The following is a 25,280-nucleotide window of genomic DNA, read 5'->3' as shown; positions in this document are numbered from 1 at the left end:
TGTCTTGATGGGAAAGAGTTGTTCTGAACTGAGATAAAATACTTTAGCCTTCTTTTCCAGTAAATATGGTTTGTATCTAAACTACTGGCAGTTTATGAAAGGCAGAAACATTTGCAGAAGTTAATATTGTTCATGTTGATTATAATAGCCTGCTAGTTAACTATCTCCCAGGAAAATAGAAAATTTGTGTATCTCTACCTCAGCCTGAGGAACTTGGAACTTCTAAGTGTGCTGGCTGTTAGGATCAAATTATGCACTATTTGCTAATGCAGCTATTGCCTTTTAGTAAAACACCAGTTTTGTATATCAAACTAGACATTTTTTCAAATATTGTGGTAGTTCTCAGGAGCAGATTGAGCCCTGGGCCTTTAGTTCTGGGGTAAAATTTTATTTTTGTGGAGGAGGATGCAAAGACTGTGAAAAATATTTTTGGTTCCATTTTCCAAGAAGACGTATTTTAACAGTTACCTTGGCTTTTGAGGAGAAATAGTTTCTTAGCTGTAGATTCCTAGTTCCTGTTGGCAGCCTGGCTGTCTGTATGTGTAATGCGTTGCTCTTGTGATACCAGGTGATCTAGAAAGTGCTCCAATCTTGATGGCAGAGCTTGAGTGTTCATATGCATTTGAGTGGTATACTGCTGCTGCGTGTGTCCTGTCTAAAACTGAAGGAGATGACTGTCAGGTGTCTGATCCTCAGGCAGGTATGTATTTCTGTTCAGGAAATCAAAAGGTCATTAGGGATAGAACTTATGCCACAACAAGTAAGTCCTTATGAAACCAGAGAGCAAAGTGAGTTCAGCCTAATGCTAAGTACCCACAGCTTATGTGCATATTGAAGATCAGAACAGCATGAGCTTAATATTCCCTAGTCCCTAGTGAATGTAGGAAAATAGATGTAATGTGTATTTTACTGAAGTAGATCTCTCTGTATAAGAAACCATGCTTTTACTTTGTCCACTTTGTTTGTGGAACAGTAATTACATAGAAGGAGACTTATTCAGGGGAAGGTGAGCTAGCCATGTGACTGACTGAATCAAAACCTGAGAAGATATCAGGACAAAATCAAACTGATACAGCTTATTCCTTCCTGATTAGGCTTCTCTTTTGATTTATCACCTCTGGCCAAGGCAAAAAGTTTCTATACAGTTACTACTAAGGAGTACTTGTTTTACATAAGCGTCTGTGGCAGTCTGCCTGATGACCGGTGTCACACAAAATCAGCAGCTTGCCAAGTAACGCAAAGGTGAGTAACTAATTCCCTTGTCTGTAAGGGAAGATCTCTTGTTGCATGATGTGTTGTTGTCAGTGTGCAACAATGAACAATTTGCATGTAAAGTAATTAGTGGGCTACCTGTAATAGATTCAGGTAATTAGCATATAATTTGCAGTAATTACACTGCCAGCTGTTTCAAGCCAAATGCACATATATGTAATCTTGCTTACAGCTAACTTGTGAGATGGAATGAGCCCATTGCTCTCCCTTTTGTTATCCATAGGGACTGTAAACTCTAGATTAACTGCTGCAGCTGTATTAAGGCAACCTATAATCCAGAGATTGAGGGTCAGTTCTGTTCCAAGACCTGGCTTAAAGAACGTGAGCTTGCTGCACTTGGAATGAGCAGGGGCTGCCTTAGGTAGTGGTGAAGCCCAGAGCTTGGATGTTGTACCATATGACCTCAGGTTGTCCCAGTGGATGTTTAGATCAGATAGTAGGAAAAATTTCTTCATGGAAAGGGTTGTCAGGCATTAAAGCAGGCTGCCCGAGGAAGTGGTGGAACTGCCATCCCTGGAAGTGTTCCAAAAATGTGTGGATATGGACTTGAGGACATGGTTCAGTGGTAAAGATTTGGTGGTGGTGCTAAGTTGATGGTTGGGCTTGATCTGGGAGGTCTTTTCCAACCTTAACAATTCTGTGATCTCCCTTACTAAATGGGCTATTCTAGGTATCGTCCTAGTGTGTACTGCTACTCTGACAGCATCACTGCTTTTGCCTCCTACAAACTGTTTCTGAGGTAGTATCTGTGCATTTCAGGTTCCAGGTCAGCCTGCTACCTTACTTGGAGATGGGGTACTTGGCTCTGAGTTACTCTCCAGCCAAGGACAGTTCGCTGCAGACCCTAGAAATGTTCTTCAGAGGAAGATGATTGAGCTAGGTCTGATAGCGTCAATGTTAAGTCAGTGAAGAAACACTCCTGAACCAAAGCTGATACCTAGCAGAGAGCTGTTGTGCAGTGCCAGGTCTTCATTGCCCATATGTAACTGGATGAGGCCAGTTTGACCCCAAGATGAGGGTGTCTACAGTTTGACTTCCACTTTGGAGAATGAGAACTTGATGCTATTGTCACCCTTTTAGAGACACAGGAGTATTCAAGTTTGCTAGATATCTTAGCAATATGTAACTTCCTTTCCTTTTCAAAGGAGGACGTCTGTTCATGTTTTAAGTTGCCATTTGGCAGCGTTCTTTTTATCCCAGCTCACTGAGGTCTAATCAACCTTATTTAATTATTATGCCTTATTATGGTGTCTTGTATAAACTTACAAGTGGTTTCTATTTGTAAGATTTCTCTTAGAGACAATTTTGCATTCTGTTGACTCTCAAAACTCACTTTTTCTAGTAACGATCAATCTTGGAGTCTTGGATTGCCCAGTTCCAAACTTTCCTATTATGATGGCCTGATTCAGTTGACCTACAAAAATGGTGCAGCATACAACAATGAGAATAAAACAAAGCGCTCTACCCTTATAACTTTCCTGTGTGACCGTGATGCTGGAATTGGTCAGCCTGAGTATCAGGTAAGAAGTTCTATATGAAGAAAGCAAGGATCTCCATCCTAAAATACTGACAACAGCTACTAGGTCAGTACAAGCAGGGTGTTATGTGTGGAAATACCCAGTATCTGTAAAGCATACTAAAATAAATAGTTATTTCTCTTGGTATATTTGACTCTTGTTTCAAGTATATTTGACTCAAGCTTTCCTTGACCAGTGAACAGTAAACTGTTTACCTGAATCCAGATTCTTACCTCACTCCCCTCTAGTCCCTGGGCCATGTAATTAGTTCTTTTGATTGTCTTGTATTTCTAGCTGGAAAAAAAACCAAACTGGCTGAGAAGTAGCAGAGGGTAGGACTGTGTACACAGCAGACAGCAGTTTAACAGAACCAGAGCAGTTTTTTTTTTTTGGCAAGAGCATTTTTGGTGACACAGGGAATGACAAGATCTATAACAGGACAGACCAACACAAATCAGTCTCGGAAGATATATCCCAAAACCATGGGGAGACACCAAGCTTGGCATATAAAGCAGTAGCTGTGAGTCACAAAGTTGTCAGTGTAAAAAGCCTCTCTTACCTATTCTGCTCATTTGTAGAAAGAAGATAACTATACCTACAACTTCAGGTGGTACACTGAGCATGCTTGTCCAGAAATTCCACTGGAATGTGTTGTGACAGATCGCAACACCATGGACCAATATGACCTGTCAAGGTAGGAAAGTGACACATGCAGTGTAACTTAGCTATTCTTGTTTGGTGTTCCAGCTGATAGTTCTGGCTGAAGTTGGTTTTGTGCGTATACAGCACCAGAAGCTTCACCTGTTGTGACGGTCTTGACTGCGAGTGTGTTGAAATCCCGCTAGTATGTTGGCTTGCCTCCTAGGATGTAAACTGACTTTTTAAGATGGTTTTGCTTATAAAAACATATTACCTTGTCAGCTGTGCTCTGTGTCCCAGGAGTATTCTTTCTAATTGTAGCACTTAAAAATGAGGGGGAGAAGTTAGTCGGGAATGCTTTAGGGTTGCTCTGTTTCTCGAGACTGAGAAAGCTGGAGAGTCTATGAAGCATGTGTGTCCTTAGAGCAGAACTTTCTCTTTCTGCTCAGATTAGCAAAATCTGAGAAAAGAGGTGAAAACTGGTATGCCATGGATAATTCAAGACCAAGTGAGCGCAAGAAGTACTATATAAATGTCTGTCGACCCCTGATTGCTGTCCCAGGATGTGACCGGCGAGCATCTGTCTGTCAGATGGAATATAAGCATGTTTCCGTGAGTACCCTCCTTTCCATCCCAACTCAGAGCTGGTTTGCCACGTGAGTGAGATTGAAACAGACATGAGTGAGATAAAGACAGCCATGTGAATTCTGACTCCTTGTGCAAAGGGATAGTCTGTATATCAGAATGGTTGCATAACCACAGCAAAATGGTAGAGCTCTTGTCCACCTCTTCAAAGAACAAAGCTTCAGTTTTTACAAGTGTACCAACGTCATGTTTGACACTCATGATTTTTTGCCCTGTGTTTTAGAGGCAGACAAACTGCATCTCTTTTGTATGAATTGCTGGAGTCTTAGAGACTGCTAGGAATACACATTTCTTTAGAACAGGCTGTCCTGCTGGATATTTTGTCTTGCTTCTGGCTTGTTTTAGATTGAACTGTGGAAAAAACTTGTTAAAGATTCTTTGTTGCATCCCTGCCCTCCTTGAGCTTGCTTTGGATCTGAAGAGTAGATTAGGCAGATGTTGCCAAGTAAATGAAAGAAGAAACAGTGCTGGTGGTTGTTATGGGCTTCTACTTCTGTATTGCCCTGAAGTATAACAATTTATCACTGCTAAGTGATAGCAGCTGACAGGCTGAATCGACCTGTTACCCACTGCCTGACGTGGTTGCTGCTCAGAGCTGTAGGGAAAGATGAACTAGAGGCTCACCAAGCTGTCCTAGTTCCTTCTATCAAACAGAGAGAACACCTTCCCTCCTTACTGTTAAGGGGGATGTGTTAGTGACTGAAGCCAGTCATTACCAACACGGCACTTGAGAGATTATTATTACTCATTCCCTGTGCTTGCAATATGCCTTGTTGTGCAAGGCTGCTTACTTTACATGTAGAGACACTTTAGGGCTTTATTGCTTCACTGCTTGAGATAGTGGAATAAAAGGTGAGCACATTGGGTCAATCTAAAGAGTTGTTAAAAAAAAATTTAAAAGGGCAGAAGTTCTGTGGACAGCTGTTTTGGAGGTATATTCTTCAGTTTGTTGCTGCTATTGACTTAAAGTAGTTTCTTAAAACTAGGAAACACCAGTAATGTTGAAGTGACAATGACTTCAGACTTTAGTAGTAGCACCTACTGTCTCTCTAGTGGTCAGTTTCTGTCAGTGATTTTTAGCCTTAGCTAAGCATGGCAGATCCCTAAAGTCAATGCTGAAAACACCTGGAGGCTTCCACATATTGTTTTAAAAGAGCTATACAATAAATTCTACCTACTGCAGAAGACATAGGCCTCTCTAAATTGCTAAGCTATGGTAGCCCAGGAGATGCAGATGTGTGTTCTAAGGTACTACAAGCTCCTTATTGTACTAAAAATAAAAACAACAAAAATGAAACCGTACCTGGTTGTGGAGGTTGTCTGTTAAATATGTGAAACTTGAATACGGAATGGGAGAGAAATGTAAAGGTATCTCTATGCCTTTGTTATCTTCAAAGCTCTTAAACTTTGTAGCAGGTATCTTCTTTTTGGTTGTATCTATTTTTTTAAAAGCTGTTGACATGCTTTTCTTTGTTTCTAGGCTTCTTCTGAAGTCACCTCTATTAGTAATCTTGGTGTTGCCAGCAAGGAACTAGTAATTGAAAGACCTGGACATGTTTCTCTAACCTATGCAAATGGCTCTGTGTGCATCAATGCTGATGGAAAGACAACTACTTACACCACCACCATCCACTTTGTCTGTTCCAGGGGCACTCTTGTAAGGACAAATGATCTTCCAGTTGTTATTTCATCATAGTAGGTTTCTCATCCTATAACATGAAGCCACATGAAGATGTGTAGTGTATAGCAGATTCGTGGCAAGGGAGACTTCTTGAGGGTTTAAAATTGAGATGTAAAAACAAAACTGATTTAGATATTAGAGAAGCATGTGTCTGAGTATTTTGTGATAAACAAGAACTAGATAAAAGCTAACAGCCTTGATGAACAATAGTATTTCAGACTAGCCTAAAAAATACATGAGTATTTCAGACTAGCATAAAAATACATGAGTACTTAAAACAGCAAACATTGTGGACAGTCTTAAGTGGAAAAATATTGTAATGTGCATCCTCAGGCTTAGGTTCTGCATTCTCCATAGATTGTTGATTCTAAAATTCTTAAATCTGTAGAGCTTTTGGGGCTACAACTCTGCATACTGAAGATTAGATTGAGGGAATTATTAGACTTAAGCTTGTGTAGACTTGTTCTTCCTGGTTTTGTGAATCTGCAGGTCTTGCTCTCCTCCCTCCTACCCACGTGATCTTTAGCCCAAGAGGTGTGGTGAAAAATCTGTGACATGGAGCAGTTACGAACTGCTTTGCTTTTGTCTGAAAACACTGACATGAAATGTACATAATTAATATATTCCTGTTAGCTTGTTACCTCACCTAACAGATTTCTGTTGCTTTACTTTTGCCTTTTTTTTTTTTTTTTTAATCATGGACTATGTATTATACTCCAAAACTCCTCATAGCTTAGACTGAGACAAGATCTAGTTATATATGTCTAGATTAAATATTGACTTTAATCTGAGTATTTGGATGTCAGATTCAGTTCTTGGCTAAGACTTGGTCACATGGTAAATGTTTAACTAGACTAAGTTTTCAGTGATGACCTTCAAAATAAATCAGGGAGAGGGAAGTGGGGTGGAAATTGTGTGCCTTTGTAGTGAAGTCTTTCAGAAGAACCTGACAGTTTCTATAAGAGGGAATCTCAAACATGACAAAATTTGTTAGCTATTACTTACTCTGGTCTTCCTCTGCAATATTGTTTCCAGAGTAGCAGCCCACGATTTATAGCTATTCTGGATTGTGTGGCCACTTTCTTATGGGAAACTGAAGCTGCTTGCCCAATAAAGGAAACAAAAGATGATTCTCAGGTGAGAATGGAGGATGTGAATTGTATCTGTAGTCTCAACATACAATGTTTTTTTCTAGCATTCTTGTTTTCTCTGTTTAAATGGCTCTTGAAGAAAACTAACTAAAGTGAAGTCTTAAGTTGGTCATGATGTAGTCTTGTGATATCTTATTGTTTTATTCTTGAAGCGTTTCTGAAATGTCTAACTTCTGACTAAAATACTCAGGTGCTTTCTTGTGAGAACAATTTACTTCCTCTCGAATGCTTCCTTTCATGTTTCGTTCCCTTGCTATGTTGCTAGTAAAACCGAGTTTATATGTACGGATATGTATTGTCCTTGTTTTCTGCAGATCATCAGATGAGACTTTTCTTTTTTCACACTAAACCCTGAGATTAGCTCAGTTGCTCAGAGCATGGTGCTAATAACACCAAGGTTGAGGGTTTGATCCCCATATGAGCCATACATTAAACAGTTGGACTCAATGATCCTCGTGGGTCCCTTCCAATGCAAAATATTCTGTGGAATCAACTCAATTGCTTCTGCTTTACAGGTCTCAACATAAACACATTAGTGTGAAGACAGCCCTCAGTTAAAATTTCCTTGCTCTTAGCTAATATGATAGACACTATCTGTTAAATTCCACTTTCATATGTTGGTGTAGCTGGTATCAGTGGACAAAAATAATTGAACAAATGTACAAAAGAATTGAATGAAGCTACTGCCAGAGCTGTTTTCTGGTATGCAGGGTAGGAATATGTCTAAATTACTGCTTTGGTTCTTGAAACAAGTTAGAGTTAAAATCTAAACAGAAGGAGAAAATAATTTTGTTGTAATTCTTTTCCAGTCCTGCTCAGTGCGAGATCCAAACACTGGCTTTCTGTTCAACCTGCAGCCATTAGCTTCTGAGGAAGGGTATACGGTTACTGGCAATGGGAAAACCTTCTCGGTAAGGATTTTGACTGTACACTATGTTGTTTATGAGTGCTGTTGTTGCATTTTTTTGTCCTGCATAGTGATCTAGGGGAGCTTTCACTCAGTCCTCTTAGGAAGTATGAGTTGGCAGGGAAAGCATTGTGGTTGAGGGAAGGAATGAAAGATAACTTCATTCGTCTTAGATGGTCTTGAAAGCATTAAACTTCTGATTCTTGAAGAACGTAAGGTAGCTACAGTTTTGAGGCTGCCTTTTTGAGGTGATTTTCCCCTCATGGATTCTGTTGTGTACTACCAATTTATCTACTGATTCTGAAGAAATTGACAGGGAAAGCCTAGAAAGGGATTTAGTCTGTCCATATCAGTGTTTTTAATATAATCTGCATGTGTCAGTAATCCTAGGCTGTCATAGATAATACCATAGTGGTATCTTTAGGCCAAGAATAAACATGCTGAACCACATAATTCTAGTAAGGAGAATTTGTGGACCCTGTAATCTGAAGATTGAGGATACTCTTACTGTATTATAGTTGAATTATAGTCTGTCCTTTCCACACTGCAAGACAACTGTGTTGTTTGAAATAGTTCTCTACAAGGGTTTTACTGATGTAGAAATAGCTATGTGGACCTTGTTTTTCTGATGCAATTAATACCATGTACATCTACATGTTTTCAAAACTTCTAGCTAAACATTTGTGGACACTTGCCATATTGTGGTAAAATCAATGGCAAAACAGCTGCTGGGTGTGAAAGAGAAAATCTGACGCCTGTGAGGCCACTGGAATTGGACAAAACCCTTTATCTATCCAGTGAAGGGTTTCTAACTCTTACCTACAGAGGCCCTCTTCGTGTGGAATCAGGTGAGTTCAGGAAATACAGTGTATTGTAAAAACTTAATGCTCTTCATTTCTTATTTTGTTAATGTGCTGAAGTCTATTTGTCTTGGTGTTAATTACTTAAACAAGCTGGCTCATATGGAAAGTTTAGGAAGAAATGAATTTGCACAGAATGGTAATGGCTCAATAATAGATGCGCATTTCAAAACTCTAGGAAAGTGACTCAATACACTATATGGTGTTTTCTCCTTAGCAGATGAAAAATGCTAGTCCTTGCATGGAGAAATGGATAGTCAAATTGGAAAACAAAATAAACTCAGGTTATTTTTCTTAGTGAAGTAATAGCTTTTAGCTTCAGTTTCATGGATAATGCTCTCTAAAGTTGTTTTATATCTGAAAGGTCAGTTTTCAGTAAGCTTGACTCACCTGTATGGAATTTTTTGAATTAGTCCTCTAATACTTCATGTGCACCTACTTCATGAATTTAAGTCTCTTTTGCAGGTAAAATGAATGAAAACTGTGTGTCTAGTTTTTTGATATTATATGCTCTCCAATTATGCTGAAACTGAGCTTTGTAGAAAGAAATATGACGTCTTAACAACAAAGGACTTTGGGGAAATGGGTTTTGGATTTAGGAACCTCAAGTGCTTTGGCATGCTTAATTGCTGGGGTGCTATCTCTTGTTTTCTCAGTTGTGCCATTTTTATACATAATGTGTAACAGTGATTAAGCTGTTATGTATTTTGCTTTGAGAGGTTCTACAATTTTTACAACAGTACTCAGCATTTTGCTGACAAATACTACTCCCTGACATAATTCTGTCACTTCTTGAGGACTAAACAGAACTTAACATATAGTGCTTTGGTAGGATCAGTATTATTTGTTCTGCAGTCATTACACTGAACTTCTTACAAACAAACAAAACCCCCAAACCCAAAACTTTCTGTAATGTAATTTAAAAGCTGCTGTTACCACTGGTGGTGTTTCAGAAGGTTTCTGTTTCTTCATATATGTCAAAGAACATAGGGAGCAGAGGTCAATGAAGGTAATTATGTTCTTGAAATGTGTCAAGGCATTTTGGCCTCTTATTTACAGAGGCAATAGTGGCTGCTAGGCAATTTTTCATAGCTCTCTGAAGAAGGCTTGCATATTTGCAGCTGAAATCCCATAATTGGCAAGGTAGCGTTATCCTTGAAGCAGTTATTCATAAGAAAACTTTTTCATTCTTAGAAAATTTTGAAGTCAAGTATTAGCTTGAACTTAAATTCAAATGTTCCAAACAGAACAATCAGTAGATAAATGTTTGTTTTATAGGAACATCAGACATGTTCAGAGTGACTTTCATTTGTAATGATTCATATCCTGGAGAGCTTAAGTTTGTGCGAGAGGAGATAAACAGCGTGTTGGACGTCCATGATACTTTTTTTGAGTTTCACACAGCTCTGGCTTGTGCTCCTGCTCCTGTAGATTGTCAGGTTACAGGTAAGTACCTGGAATTTAGGTGGGCTCTTTCCCATGTTGGAAGGATTAACTGAACAGCAAACTTCTGCTCAATGGAGGGCTTTAAGAATACCTATTGTGAAGACATTTGTAAGACTAAAAATCTTTGTAGAAGTTGTAGGGTGGGAGAAGATCTAAGTTGTTTGAAGCAGGCTTAACTTAGAAACAGGGAAAGAAACTAATTTCAAACATTGTGGTATACACAAGAAAGTTGATAATTACTTTGAAAGCATTTAATCATTACTGTGACTGATGCTGCTTCTGCCCAACTCTAAAGAAAATGAGTGAATTTAGTATTGACATCTGTAAAAATGCACCTGTGCTTTGTGGCAAAGTTACATTTGGGAAGTAACTGTCAAGGGAACTGTGTTCTGCATTTGGCATGGTGAGGTTTTTGTGGCCACAATACAGTCTCTTAATACATATCTAATGTGATTCTGAAAGTTACTTTGAATTGTGTATTCATCAGTGAAACTGGTAAAATTTCAAATCCAATTCTGCTGCAAGTATTAAGTTCTCTCAGCTTACTGCTTTTCTTCCAGATGCTGCTGGCAATGAGTATGACTTAAGTGACTTGAGCAAAGATGGTGAGTCATGGGTTGCTATAGACACTTCAAAGGAAGCAAAAAAGCGAACGTTTTTCTTGAATGTCTGCAAGCCCTTGCCCTACGTGACTGGATGTCCTGGTAAGCCAAGTGGCAAGCGCTTCCTAACTTGTGTCTTCTGATGCAAGACCTTATAGTCAGAGTGATGTCCCTGGGTATTTTAGTAAGATTTATTGACTCCTGTCCATTTAATCACAGAAATAGCATAGATCTGGGTGACATAGGTGGGAGTATTAATAAACAGACTTCTGCAGTCTGAGAGCAGTCTTAATGCTTATCAGGACTCTTGCATTGAGATGTGTATTAATGCATTTGGGAAAATTGCATTGAGGGCAGTATTTGCCAGGATATCTTAGCTTATTATTATTATTTAAAGAAGATAGGATTTAAAGTGTAATAGTTTAACCCCAGCCAGCAATCAGCCCCATTCAGCTGCTTGCTCACTTCCCCACCAGCAGGATCAGGGCGAAAATCAGAAGGGTGAAGGCGAGAACTTGTGGTTTCAGGTAAAGACACTTCAATGGGCAAAGCATAAGCTGGGAATACAAGCAAAGCAAAACAAGGCATTAAGTCCCTGATTCCCTCATAAGTGTTCAGCTATCTCCACAAGGGTAGGGCTGCATCACATGTAACCGTGACTTGGGAAGACAAACACCATCATTCCAAATGTCCCTCCTTCCTCCTCCTTCCCCCCACTTTATATGAGCATGATGTCATATGGTCTGGAATATCCCTTTGATCACTTTGGGTCACCTGCCCCTGCTATGTCTCCTCCAGCCTCCTGTGCATCCCCAGCTTCCCTTGCCATGTGATAGTAGGAAAAGCAGAAAAGGCCTTGGCTCTGTGTAAGCCCTGCTCAGCAATAACAAAAAATGTCTATATTATCAACCCTGTGTTCAGCACAAATCCAAAACACAGCCCCATACCACTGTGAAGAAAATTAACTCTACCCAGCTGAAACTAGTACAGAAGGTCAAATGTTGTGGAAGCCTCCTAACTGAATGAAGCCAGAATGAGAAGCTTATGCCATGTCTTGCTCCATTTCTAGGCAGTTTAATGTATTTAACTGTACTGTAGTCTTTTAAGACTCTGTGGAATCAGATAAAGTAGTGCAGTTTGAAAGATTTCAGTGTGCAGGAGTAACTTGTTACATTCCTCAAAGGCTTTAGCTACACAGTGTCTCTAACTATATTGATGAATATGTGTGTGTTGTGTTCTGCTTCAGGAGTTAGAGACGGTTTACTTCAAAGCTCTCTTAAAGCTACCCTGTTGTATTATTTTACAATCAATTTAACACTAGTTGTCAAAGTTTTGAACTAAAACCCAGTTCTTTTCCTGTAGGTGGTGCCATAGGATCTTGTGTGAAATATACTGATAAAAGTAAGAACCTGGGAGTCATTCAGATGAACCCCCAGGCTGCTACTGATGGGTCGTTAAGCATTATCTACTTGAATGGTGACACATGCAAAGATAATCAGCGTTATTCTACACGTATAATCTTCCAGTGTGATCAAACAACGGTAATTTTCTCTTCTACTTGCTACTAATGGGGTGCTTGTACCAAAATAGACTGTGTTTATTCCTCTTAAAATGGAGAGACTAATTCTAAAAAGTAAAATCTTACTGGGTTTTCCTTGTCTCTTCTTGAAAAAGCTGTCTGTTTTACTGAACCTGTAAAACACAATTGTGAGCTATCATGGAATCCTGTGAACCACCAAAAGCAGCTCTTTGCTGAACATGAGTACTAAAGTTTGGTAGTGGAGACTTTAAACAGTGCAACTGCAGGAAAAATAAAAGGCCATGTGTGTATGTTTTGAGACTTGCAGTGCAATTATTAGTAAGCCTCCTTCATATGACTCTTTTCTGTAGGGATCGCCAGTGTTGGAGCAAGAGAATGACTGTGAGTTTGTCTTTGTTTGGAGGACTTTGGCAGCATGTCCTGTTCACAAAGCAGAAGGTAAGTAGTTATTTGAGATTTAAAGTATCAGTCAAGCTGTACAAGTAATAAATATTTGAATGAAACTATGTTGGTTTCTTGCCCTGTGACTCTTCATGTAAAAAAGTGTTGGCTTGTGGAGGAATGTCTATTCTGAGCTTTAAGCTAACCACAAATCCTATCTAATGTTAAAAGTACAAGTTAGGATGACAGGCAAATGTACTTGCCTATCTAAGGAAAGATGATGTAGTACAATACTTTATCAAAACAGCATTATTACTTTCTTGTTAAATCACAGACATACTTGCTAGTAAATATTAAAGCATCAGGTTTCATGAGAATGGAGTTGATTCTGTGCCTGGCAAGTCATTCCCTGTCCCTCACTAAAGACTGGAAGCAAGACTAAACTTGACCCTCATTAGACAATGGCTGAGAGGACAGTGGGGGAGTCTCAGTTTGTATTTGACTCCAGGATGTGCAACAAGAAATCACAAGTTCTAGTTCTGATACTTGATTGTCTCTTAGATGGAAGATTGAGTGTGTAGGCATCCTCTCTGCCTTTGCAGGCTTTGTTTTGCAGCTTGTAGATAATTCCTTATAAAATATCTGGACTTCCTGTAAAGGATCTATCACAGCAGTCCTAGTCATTATTGAAGCTGCTGATGATCTGACATGGCATGAGGAATGTTCACAAATGGCTGCTCTATAGCACATAATTACTGTGCAGGACACTGGTGACTGAATTGTGGTTTTGAAGGAGGAAAACTGATGTCCTTAGCTGGGTACCAACATATGTGATCAAGAAGAGAGCATAATGTTCAAGTGATACAATCTGATGATTTTTAGAAAAGCTTCAGAAGATTGAGTAAAGGGTCACTTTAAAACTGAGGACTTGAGCAACAGCAAAGCCACTGACATATATCAGCTAATGAGACTCATGAAACTAGAATTTTCCTAAACCTTCTTTTATATGCATCTTTGTAGATTTGTAAGCTGGAGTAAATATTTCCTATGACTGATTATTTTCTTAAGTCAGCAAACTTCAGGGCTATTAAAAGAAGATACAAGACTGACATCTAGGACACCTTTTGCTTTGATCTTGTGACCTTGCTATTCTTTCCAGATAATAAAGCAAGTTCTGGACTTAGTATCTCTGATTTTGTACTTAAACTTCAGTACACCTGAAGGAAGAACTTGAGACCACTCTGAGGCAGTTTTTGAGCTACAGTGTGACTGTTGCATCTTGCTTTAGTGTCAGTTATTAAAGAAATGTACCGTTTATACTAAGATGGTTCTTCAGTGTCACTGCCTTAAAGTAGCTACTCATTTTTGTGGCCTTATTTGTCCAGTAAGCCTTAACTGTTCCCAGTGTATTTGGCAAGGCTAATAGATCTTAAGTTGTATTTCAAATTGTTAACTTCTCTTTAAAGGAAAAGATTGCCAGGTGAAAGATCCAAGGTACGGTCATGTTTTTAACCTGAAGCCACTTTCCAATGAAGACATCAAAGTGAGTACAGATGAGTATGACTACTACTTCAGAGTTTGTGGAGAAGTAAAAGAACCTTGCGGTACAGGGCATCACAATGTTGCATCTTGTCAAGTAAAGAAGAGGGCCCCTACTTTCCAAAAAGTAGCAGGTACTGCACTTACCTAAACAAACCTAGGGAACGGGAAGATTAACCAGGGTGTAACAGAAGAAGGGTTCTTGCTAATCTAGTACATCTAATGAGATGAGACACCTCACTGCTTTTGCTCAATGTGCGGATAAAATGTCTTACATGTAGTTACCTTGACACTCAATTAGGAATGACTTCAGCCTTATTGTGCTGGAGTAGTAGTTCCTCAATAACTGGATTGCAAGTTTTAGAGGAAGGTTGAGGTCTGTCTATCTATTCTTTAATTGTGCGTGGCTGCTTATGTGACCCTGTTGTCAGAGGCCTTACTGCAGTTGAGTGTTTACTGTAGCTGTTGACTTTTCTCAACTCTTTGCTTCTAGGCTTGCGTACAGACAAACTGACTTTCAAAAATGGTCTAATAATGATTAATTACACCAGTGGAGAAAAATGTCATAAAATATATGAACGATCAACTGCTATATTATTCTATTGTGACAAGACTACATCTGAGGTTAGTTTCAAAACATGCTTCCTGTACATACTGTCTTCCAGAGTTACTCTCTTTTTTAAAGTATGGAAGGTTAGGATGAAGAACATGAGCGTGCCTAATCATTTACAGATTAGACAAATAATTCAAAGGTCCTGTGAGGGGACAAAAAGATAAAGAATGTTTTGAATCTCCTGTTTATGGATGGTGCCTTTATTGTTGCCCAGGAAGATCAGTGCATATTGTTCCTTTAAGGGACGTCTGTCATTACCAGAGCTCTTGGAGAAGTTGGGAAGGGATGGTCTTCCATGAATAACAGGTGTTTCTTTGTAAAAAATAAAAAGTAGAAGGTTGAACAAGCAGGAAAGCAGGTATTACATGGCCAGACTAAAATAAGCTCGTTACTTGCTTTTGGTATCTGATTTGTCCTTCCCTTACTGTTCTTAAACAATTGTGTATAGAATTACTTTTGCTCTTCTTATTTCCTGGGAGAGGCAGCAATTCCTAATGGCTGCCCTTTTATCAGAAATGTCCATGTGGATAAACTCAGGTTTGGGAGAAGCCATGCTTAGTTGGTCAGAGGCATAGTGGGGCTCTAAGGTAATATGTGTGTTCTTGGATCTTCCTGAAGCATGACTGAGGCATTTCCTAGTTTCCATGTGTCTAAATGAGAAAGCAAAATAATTTTGTATTGTGTTCTTTCAGCCTGTATTTTTGAAGGAAACTCCAGACTGCACCTACATGTTTGAATGGCATACTCAGCATGCTTGCCCACCTGTTAAATCTACTGAGTGCTCCTACAAGTAAGTTGTTTCCAATTAAAATGGAGCTGTATGTTGAGAGAGATAAATCCAGCCTTCTTGCAATGCAGTGCAACACTGCCCCTTTAGCTATTGTGTTTTGACCAGCTAATGTAGCATTCAATGCCAATGCATAATATTTTAAATAACTTTTGCAATTTGTGCTTCTGAAAACTAATTTCATTGGGGAAAAAAAAACAACTTTGAGATTCTTCTGGGGTATAATAAAAGGGAAGTGTTTGGTATGTATTTATTGATGGTTAAATGCTGAGTATGTTAGGTTGTTGCAAGTTTCAAGTTATTTAACAACAGCTAATTTAAATAAGACTACAACTTTCTGTTTGGAACTTCCACCAAACAGTGCTTCAGGAAAAATGTCATTTATATCTGTCACAACCAAGTATTAGCTCATTAAGATTGGATTTGGTCAGATGTGGCTAATATTTGGCCCAAAATTTCGACATCTGGCCTCTTTGTAGGCCTTTACCCTAAGGTAAAAGAGTGGACTGTAACTGTGTGTATGCTTGCCATGCACTGAAAGCCAACATGCTTGAATTAAAACTTGGAATTACTCTTGCATTGGCTGAGAGCTGTGTGCACGTGGACAGTTTCTGTGGGAATAGCTGGTGCAGTGATGTTATCCCTCTACTGAATTTGAAGTTTCTGGGGACCTCTGTGTCTCATGCAGACTTCTTTTCCAGCCTAATACTCTGCTTAGAGTTATCAGGTTGAAATTACTGTGGTAACTTAAGAATTGCAACTTAAAAGTGCTTAATTATTTTACACGCCTCTAATCTTTTGTACAGGGATGATGAAGGAAATTTCTATGACTTTTCATCCCTGACACGACACAGAGAGAACTGGGAGGCCATTGCTATATCTGCTACTACCCAGAAATACTACATTAATGTCTGCAGGCCCTTAGTACCATATAGTGCTACACGTAAGTGGAAAATACAAATATACTCTTCCTAGAGCTAGGGAAGGCAAGTGGTAGGACAGTACTGCTGGTGGCTGTTCTGCGTGAAATAAATCACTCAAAGCAAAGTATGTGGAGACAGTGGTGTGATTTTAGCACCAGAGGGAAAGGTAGATTGTGAGCCTGATTTCCATCTGCTTAGTGGGTGAGATTCACTAGCAGCTCTTCTCTTGATAGCTTTGGCACTCTAGCTCTTCAGTCCTCATCCAAGGTTTGCTATAGCTTTTAAAGATTAAAATAATCAGTTCAGAATTTCCCTATGGCATCTTCTGACTGACTCTACATTTCATGCAGTGCAAGGCCAGACTGTAGCCTTCCACTCTGTAGTAGTCTACTTCCCCTGTGGTAGCTGCCACTACTTTTTGCATGATCTTAAGTGAAGCGAGACAATTGCTGCTAGTTGCAATTTTGGGGGAAAATGCACCTCAATGAGTATGGTTTGGACTATGGCTTGGAGATAGATCAGCAATGATACACCTGAAAGTAGAGTAGTGGACTTTTATTCCAGGCAAGTACACCTTACTAGCATTTGGAGTTATAATGTGGTTTTTGTTTATCTGCATAGGTTCCTGCCCTTCTGATGCTGCCGCCTCCCTCATTGAGGGTACAAAATGTACCAGTCTTGGGGAAGTGGCTGATGGTCCTCGTTGGGAAAATGTCACTTTTATCCTGAAATACGTTAATGGAGATCAGTGTCCAGATAAAACTCGGAAGAAAACAACAATATTGCGACTCAAGTGTGACGAAAACAGAATTGTAAGTAGGTTCTTTCTCCTGGGATTTTGAGTTCATGCAAGCAGAAGAACTTATATTACTTGAATTTTAGATGCTGAGCAATTTTTAAGAGATCGTCTTGTACACTCTGTTAGCACAAATTTTGTCATCTGTAATAGCTTCAGATTGTCTGCTTATTACATCTTGAAGATGAATGTAGTGCAGGTTGGGAAGTGTTTCAAGTAGTAAATAATGCTATTGACTGTGTAGCTTTTAACTGTGGCACATCTGTATGCCTTGCCATTAAGTACTCTTCCATTTGATGAGATTTGAATTGCCTTTTGGATTTTCTATTGCCCTAGGCTACCTTTAGCTCTCCTCTCATTAATTTTATTTCTCCTGATAATAATTCTGTACTGTTGTGTATCTGACATAATCACAGTTAAATACTCTGGCCTTGGATTAATTCATTGGACCATGATGATCTGTCAGGTTTTAGGACTGGTGTTTGAACTGAGCTCAGCTACAGGCTGCAGAGATAGACCCACTGGCATGGAATCTTACACTATCACTCTATAGGGATGTTGATCTCTCTGCTGTTTTGTGTTTAGGAATCAAAGCCAGAACTTATAACTGCCATTGAAGATTGTGAATATACCTTCTTATGGTTCACTGCTGCTGCATGTCCTCTTAAAAGGAATGTGCAAAATGACTGTCGGGTAACCAATCCTGCAACAGGTAAGGAGGAGGCCTCAGGATTTTCTATGTGGAAGAGGCTGCTGGAAGCAGCACTGCTGTTTGTGTTTTTGAGAGACTTTGTTAGAAAAGGGCAGTGTGACACATCCTCTGGATAGTGACTAACAAGCCTACTAATGGTAGAAATCTCTTGTACTGCAATGTCACTTGGAACATAGATAGTTGATAGTCCAAACACTAGTTTTTCCCTGTTAATGTGTATAAGTAACTGTTTGCCTTTCTAAGCTAGCAGGCAAATAGGGTCTGGTTAACCTTCTGACTAAATTAAGTTACTGAAAGCTTATAATACATAGAACATCTTGATTTTTAATCTGAATAAGAGATTAAATTGTTCCCTGATCTCCCTATAGGCCACCTCTTTGATCTGACATCTTTAAAGCGAGAGTCTGGCTATACCATCAGTGATTCACACAACAGAATAATTGAGTTGAATGTTTGTGCTGAAGTTAAAAGTTCATGTGCTAATGGAGCTGGTAAGCAACTTATCCTCTCTGGTACTGTAATCATTGACTATAGGGTAACCAAAAGAAATGCTTATGCTCATGCTCAAGTTTACTGTAAAATGTGATGTTTTACTGCAAATGTAGAAGGAGTGAAGGGAGCAGCTCGTGGCTGTACTGACCAGGAAAAGAACCTAAAACTGTTTTAGCAAATGAGGCCATATATTTTTACCCAACACCGTTCACATGGGCTCACTTGAAGTCCCAGTGCTTTAGTTCCTGATGAATGGACATGAGGGCAGGAATGTAGTTGCTTGTACTGCATGTCTTTAATGCAGTGAAAATGGAGACATTACGATCTTCCAGTTAGAGTGAATTTCATAGTGCTGCATGGCTGATAGACATCTGCACTGGGCTTTGTGCCTGCACTTCAAACCTTCCCAATCCTCTTTCTAGCTTTCTATTCTGTTCTGGGTGCTTCTGAAACATAGTAGAAGTTAACTTTCTGCTTAATTAACTGGTTTTATAGCTGCTTAATTGCAGGTTGAATTACTAGCTCTTCTGTCAAATTGAATATGAAATAATACTTAAGCATCTTAAATGCTAAAATAGGAATATTGCTTGTCATGAAAATTATTTTTGTGGAGTTAGAAGGAAATATTGGATTGATTTGGTTTTTAAGAGGCATCTTAATAAATATATAATAAACGCTGTCTGACATTTTGTGTTAATTGCTTGGCTTTCAGAGAAGTGATAACCAAACACTGCTCTGTGGCTGCTTAGGCATGTATAGGTGCAGTACATTTAGCTGGTTGAAGAAGTAATAAAGGCAATATTTGGTCTTTGTATCAGTGCAGTTCAGCTCAGTTTAATGGCAACTCTGGATGCTGTGGCAAAGCCATGCTTTCTTAGGAAAATTGAAGTGATAGTAAAATCTTAATGTTCCTGCTGTTTATGTTATATGGTGCAATTTTTGAGGGCAGTTGTATCAGACTTGAGCTGTTTTCTTAATTTTTCTTTTTTCTACTTTAGCGGTCTGCATCACAAGTGGCCAAAAACCAGTTAATGCTGGAAAACAGAGTAAAACTTTAAGTTATGAAGATCAGGTGTTAAAGCTTGTCTATGAAGATGGAGATCCTTGCCCTGCAGACCCTGCACTGAAGCATAAAAGCTATTTTAGCTTTGTATGCAAGTCTGATGCTGGAGATGAGAGCCGGCCTGTTTTTGTGTCTTTTGACGAGCAGACATGCACTAGTTACTTCTCTTGGCATACTTCCTTGGCTTGTGAAGAAGAGGTAAGAATCACTTTTGCAGAAACACTCACGGGACTTAAAATTTCTGAGGGAGGTTAGATATAATAGCAGTATATTTTAAATTCCTTCAGGGAAAGGTTTCTTCCTGTAGTAGAGAAGAAGAGAGTACTTCTTCATGTAGAGTACATGAACCTGAGTTCTTGAATGCTTTCCATTTTCAACAGGGGTGAGCAAACTTAACTCACTTAACAAACTCCTTCTTAGCGTGTTAAGCCAAGTTAAAACTTTTAACACTTGAGAATAATGCCTTTGTGGAACCTATTTAGCTGCTTTTCTGTGCAGTTCAAAGTGAAGCCTTAGGGTGTCATATTGGGAGGCAATGGTGAAGATCCTCCAGTGCAGCAAGCCAGCAGAGCTGAGGTTGACATGAGAAAGGAGAACATCTCTGTGCATGGGGATAGTCTTTGTTTCTGGGCAGCTGACTAGAGGCCAGGCAAGTGCATGATCAGTTTGCTTGGTGCAAAACCCGATAAACCTTGACAGAATGAATTTAGAGTCTGCTTCTGATGTACAATACATGCTGTAACAACATAATCTGATCAGTTTAGTTGAACTGGTGCTCCAGACAATGCATTGAGTCTAGTTAATTTTAGATGTTTAAAAATTACCAGTAGAGGGTGGGTGCATGGAGTAAAAGGCAGCACTAGGAATAGAAGGCCAAATGAACTATTGAATGAGTTTATAGCTTTTCCTAATACCTGAGTATTTTCTTTTGTGAATCTGCCTAATCATTCTTTTTGCTGCTTTGATTACCTCTTGTGTGACCATCATTGTCTGCAACAAGTTGTTTTTCCTCGTTATCACTGTTTCTACAATACTACAATAGCTCTTGCTTCCATTTAGAAAAAGATGTTCCAATTTTTCTGTTGCCAGCAGGAACTGTCACATTGTCTCCTTCAGCTACACACAATTCTGGTTTCCCCTTCAGTAATAGGTACCATGCTGTAATACAAGTCAACAATATCCAACCCCAATGTTTTGTAGCCTGTTAATTCCATTTGGTGATCTGTAGTGACCTTCTGATCCCTTTTTTCACAGTGACCCAAGCTATTTCAGTGTGATGATATATAGGTAGTGACAATGATTATTTGTCCTGAAATTTAGTGGTAATTGTGTTAGTTGCTTCTTTTCCAGTATCTAAAGAAGAATAGATTTCTCAAGTTACTCATGGACTCTTAGTAGGTTTATGCATGCTAAGAGTGAGTGACATTGGTTCTGAGGAAAGGTAGTACTCAAGCCATCAACTTGCAATGCACTGACTTTACATTGTTATAATGTTATAACCAGGCTTGTTTGTTGTAGGTGGTGCAGATGAGGAGAGGAAGGCATGGGGCCTGATCTGATGAAGTCATAATGACTATGTATGCTGGTGTATGTGTGTGCCAGAGCTTTGTCTTGGTATTGTTCTGATAGGAACTTGATTCCATAAGAGTGTTTAAATGATCAAGGTTTTTCATATGCTGCTTATAGGAGCTTAGTATCTATAGATGAGCAAAAATGATAACAAATGTTGCTTTACTTACATTTGGAACTTGTAAATATAGCCATGCTTCTGGCCCCAAGAAGGATAAGATGTTTGTTGATTAATCAAAGCAAGTAATAAAAGAATAGGAGAGCAATAAATGTACCTTCTTGTAGGTGAAGTGCTCAGTAATGAATGGCAGTTCCATTATTGACCTGTCTCCTCTGATCCATCGCACTGGGTATTATGAGGCATTTGTGGATGAAGATATTACAGATGTTTCTCCAGACTTCTACATCAACATTTGTGAGCCTCTCAATCCTATCAAAGATGTCAATTGCCCGCCTGGAGCAGCTGTTTGCATGGTTCCTGTTAATGCATCACCAATAGTAAGTACTATGCCAAGAAGCACTGAAATGTGCATTTCCTTAATAGTTTAATATAGTATCCCTGCCTAGAGACCTGATTTGAACCAGAGGCTTGACAGTGGATTAAAGAAATGGAATACAGAATCAAAATCTCCTCTGCAAAGTTCCTTTTCATTGCTTTTCCCTATGAAGAAGTATTTCCTATACTGAACCCCAGTGGTCTTTTTTGGATGTCAGAAGATTAGATACAGTGATGAATCTAAAAATTGCTACAGACAACTTTTTTTCATGTAGTGGAAAAGAATTTGTGTGCCCAAGTGCTGTGTGCCAAATACGGACACTGGGAAACAGAATGTCTTTGCCATTCTGTGGCTTAATTGATCTTGTGATAGCCTGTTGCAATTGGAAGCAGTCTGGATGCTAGTCTGCTTCAGAATGCATTTAGGTCTTTTGTGTAAGAACTTGACAGCTACATAAATAGCAAGCTTGTTACAGAGGATAGCAAGCTTGTTACAGAGGATTGACTAACTTGTCTGTGTCATTACCTTGAGAGATCTAGGTTATTTCTTTTGAGGACTTGTTTGCAAGCTCTGGAAGATAGATGTAAAAAGCTGTGATTGCGTTTGACAAATTTCCGTAATTTGAGTCATCTAGGGATCTTATTCCATTCTTAATGCTATTTTTAAGTGATGTAGTGGTAATTTGGCACATTGATGTAAAGAAGAATCTACCTCTAAGAAGCAGAAACTCCTTGACTTTTGTCAAGCTCAGTAAAGAAACTCCTTGACTTTTGTCAAGCTCAGTGAAAGACTGTTTTGAATTGCTCAACTTGTGTTTTGTTAGGATTGAAATGTAATGGCTGTTCTTTGAGTATAGAATGCAAGTTTTCGATAGTGTAGTAGTTGTGCTCCCCTATAACCAAATAGATGAATCTGAATTGATCTGAATCTCTGGGCTGATCTGGAATCTAGGTGTGTACTGTGATTCTATTAACACATATTTTTGCTTGTGTAGGATATTGGTCGTGTTACTGAACCTCCCCAGTTCAATAAGGCAGCAAATGAAGTTTACATCACTTACAACAGCACTACTCCTTGTCAGATAAGCAATGGATTGAACTATACTTCTGTTATTGTATTTCACTGTGGCCAAGGAACTAGTCTGGTAAGACATTAAACTTAGGTTGATATTGGAATGTAATGGAAAGTGGGTAGTAACCAGTGTTAGCGTTGTTTGAAACTGAGTCAAGGATTTGTTTCTGTAATGTATGGATGGACTCTCTTCAAGGAGAAGTACTATATTTGTTTCCTTGACTGGCCAAAATTTTATTGAGGTCATGAACTTTAAGCTTGAGAGTAACAGGTTCTGATGATTTCAAGCATCAGATTCTGCAGAAGTAATGTAATGATAACTTACTGCTGACATTAAACTTAATGCTGTATTGCACCTTGTTTAGATCCTAAAGTTTGTACTTGTACCTCAAGCTAACACAAGAACCAGTGTAACTGTACAGGTATTACTGTGAAGTGTTCCCCCTATGCTGTAACATTTTCTATAATCACACACAGCTTTAAAAATTTGCAATTAGTTGCTTATGTTTCTATTTTGTGTCAACACCCAGACACTAAATTGAATTTGCGTGGTGATGTGAGTCTAACACTTCTTGAATTTTTTTTAATGCTTCAACAAACTGTAGAGAAGTACTTGGATATGTTTGTCAAACTAGAGTGTGCTGAAGATCATGAAACCATTTTCCATCAACATAGGGCATGAGATGAAACTTGAGGCAGCTCTGAATATTACACATACTAATACTTCAGTTTAAAACATTATAAAGTAAATAGTATTCTCTCTAAACCTTAATTCAGTGAAATTTCTTCTTCTCTGCCATTAAGAAGCACAGCTCTCACTCTTTTGCTTCTTGCAACTGTGCTGAACATCAAAATCTCAGCTCTAATTAAGAAGAAAGCTTGTGTACCTTGATTGTTTGGTGGAGCTACGTAGAATGCACTTCCCTTAAATTTTTTTGGTATACTGGTTATAATATGGTGTTTGTCCTACAATCAATGAAGTCTAGCTGTGGTAGTAACTGAGATTAACTGTTGGTGAAGGGGGAAAGTGCAGAGACAACAACAAACTCTCCAAAAATTAAATGTGTCTTCCTGTGTTCTTCGGTAACAGGGTAAGCCAAAGATGATAAGGAAAATTGACTGCACATTTGTGTTTGAGTGGGAAACTCCACTTGTGTGTCCTGATAAAGTGAGAACTTTAGGCTGCTCTGTGATAGATGAACAGCTACACTATACATTTAACCTGACCAGCCTTTCTGGAAGATCATTTGAGGTAATGCCTTCTTGTGGTGTGACATTTATTTTTTTATTTATAATAGCCTATTGCTATCAATATTTTAAAACTGCAGGCCGGATTTCTTTTAAGCATTCTGTGTGATAGAAGGCTGAAATGTGCTGTGCTCAGTATTGATACTTGTTTGACTTCTGACAGAGGGAATAATAGTAGAGAGTATTACATTGTATAACATTATAATGTTTTTGAGAGTGAAGTTGACACAGTGATGGATAAAGGAATGAGAAATCTTCACCTTTGACAGAATTTTGGATGAGAAAGCAGGTCTGCTGAACATATTTTATCTGTGATCCTGTATGTTTTATCTGTAGTTTTGTCATATTAAGGAAGGCCAGACTTGCAAAATTAGTTATCTCTTCCTCCTGCATAATGCACATGCTGCCTGACACTTGGTTTTATGAAGCACTTGTGTGATTTTTTAAGTACTGACTCTGGACTTGCTGTGATGCTTCTGATTGTCTATGCAGGTATTTTCTGGATCCAACAATTATCACATTGGTGTGTGCAGTGTAGGCTTGCCCCAGGGAAAATGCAGAGATGGGGCAGTGTGTCTGACATCTAAAAGTGGTGTGTCATCTTTTGGAAACATAAAGGAAATGAGAATGGACTACAGCCACCAGGATGAAACAGTCATCTTGCAATATACAGGAGGTGATCGGTGCCCTCCAGGTGAGATTGAAGCAGGCCCATTCTTTATGTTCAAAACTTGTCAAGATATTTTTTTCTTAAAATAGGGGTTTTTGTTGTGACCGGAGGAAGCAACCTAGATTTTACATACAGCAGTAGAAACATGCAGTTTTGTTAAATCACAAGTGTCATACTAATCTGCAACATCAACATGTATCTCACTGGAAGAGACAGTGCAACTTTTCTGTAGGGATGATTGTAGCTAATTGTATGCTATATCTGGTTTTCTAATTGAATTTAAATTCAATGTTCCAATATTTCTGTTCTCTGCCACTGACCTTTCTTTAGTATTCAAGTACAGGCTTTGAATAAGGTTCTGAATATGGGTATGCCTCTATTCTACTGTGTGTAGTTATGAGATAATACCTTTCCTTCTCAGTGACTGAAAAGGGAGAGCTCTGTGTGTTCCCCTTCAAGTACAAAGGGAAGACCTATGAGGAGTGTATTACAGAAGGGAAGAATAAGCCATGGTGTGCTACAACTGAAAACTACCAGGGAGATGAAAAGTGGGGATTCTGTAGTAGCAGTAAGTACTTCCTATACTTTATGTACAAGGGTGTTAGCTAACACAGAGATTTATCTGCACTAAAATCCAAATATGCCTGCAAGCCTCCTGT

The 25,280-nt window shown here is 38.9% G+C and overlaps 1 protein-coding gene across 1 annotated transcript in view; it reads left to right on the top strand.

The window, feature by feature from the left end:
* Nucleotides 1-25,280, top strand: part of IGF2R (insulin like growth factor 2 receptor) — a 57,028-nt gene that overhangs the window by 23,060 nt on the left and 8,688 nt on the right. The window contains exons 14-39 of the mRNA XM_038131362.1: nucleotides 569-700; nucleotides 1,095-1,242; nucleotides 2,615-2,792; nucleotides 3,368-3,483; nucleotides 3,878-4,040; nucleotides 5,554-5,730; nucleotides 6,790-6,891; nucleotides 7,715-7,816; nucleotides 8,486-8,660; nucleotides 9,951-10,118; nucleotides 10,679-10,822; nucleotides 12,083-12,261; nucleotides 12,611-12,698; nucleotides 14,108-14,314; nucleotides 14,674-14,804; nucleotides 15,486-15,583; nucleotides 16,387-16,523; nucleotides 17,125-17,315; nucleotides 17,885-18,011; nucleotides 18,380-18,502; nucleotides 19,502-19,764; nucleotides 21,421-21,633; nucleotides 22,627-22,776; nucleotides 23,794-23,955; nucleotides 24,444-24,645; nucleotides 25,043-25,189. Coding sequence (XP_037987290.1) covers nucleotides 569-700; nucleotides 1,095-1,242; nucleotides 2,615-2,792; nucleotides 3,368-3,483; nucleotides 3,878-4,040; nucleotides 5,554-5,730; nucleotides 6,790-6,891; nucleotides 7,715-7,816; nucleotides 8,486-8,660; nucleotides 9,951-10,118; nucleotides 10,679-10,822; nucleotides 12,083-12,261; nucleotides 12,611-12,698; nucleotides 14,108-14,314; nucleotides 14,674-14,804; nucleotides 15,486-15,583; nucleotides 16,387-16,523; nucleotides 17,125-17,315; nucleotides 17,885-18,011; nucleotides 18,380-18,502; nucleotides 19,502-19,764; nucleotides 21,421-21,633; nucleotides 22,627-22,776; nucleotides 23,794-23,955; nucleotides 24,444-24,645; nucleotides 25,043-25,189 — 4,023 coding nt within the window. The remainder of the gene's footprint in view (nucleotides 1-568; nucleotides 701-1,094; nucleotides 1,243-2,614; nucleotides 2,793-3,367; nucleotides 3,484-3,877; nucleotides 4,041-5,553; nucleotides 5,731-6,789; nucleotides 6,892-7,714; nucleotides 7,817-8,485; nucleotides 8,661-9,950; nucleotides 10,119-10,678; nucleotides 10,823-12,082; nucleotides 12,262-12,610; nucleotides 12,699-14,107; nucleotides 14,315-14,673; nucleotides 14,805-15,485; nucleotides 15,584-16,386; nucleotides 16,524-17,124; nucleotides 17,316-17,884; nucleotides 18,012-18,379; nucleotides 18,503-19,501; nucleotides 19,765-21,420; nucleotides 21,634-22,626; nucleotides 22,777-23,793; nucleotides 23,956-24,443; nucleotides 24,646-25,042; nucleotides 25,190-25,280) is intronic.

The sequence above is a fragment of the Motacilla alba genome, chromosome 3, assembly GCF_015832195.1.
Source record: "Motacilla alba alba isolate MOTALB_02 chromosome 3, Motacilla_alba_V1.0_pri, whole genome shotgun sequence".
NCBI classification, from domain to species: Eukaryota; Metazoa; Chordata; class Aves; order Passeriformes; family Motacillidae; genus Motacilla; species Motacilla alba.
The sequence above is the reverse complement of the archived record's forward strand: the minus strand, read 5'-3'. Positions and strand labels throughout refer to the sequence as shown.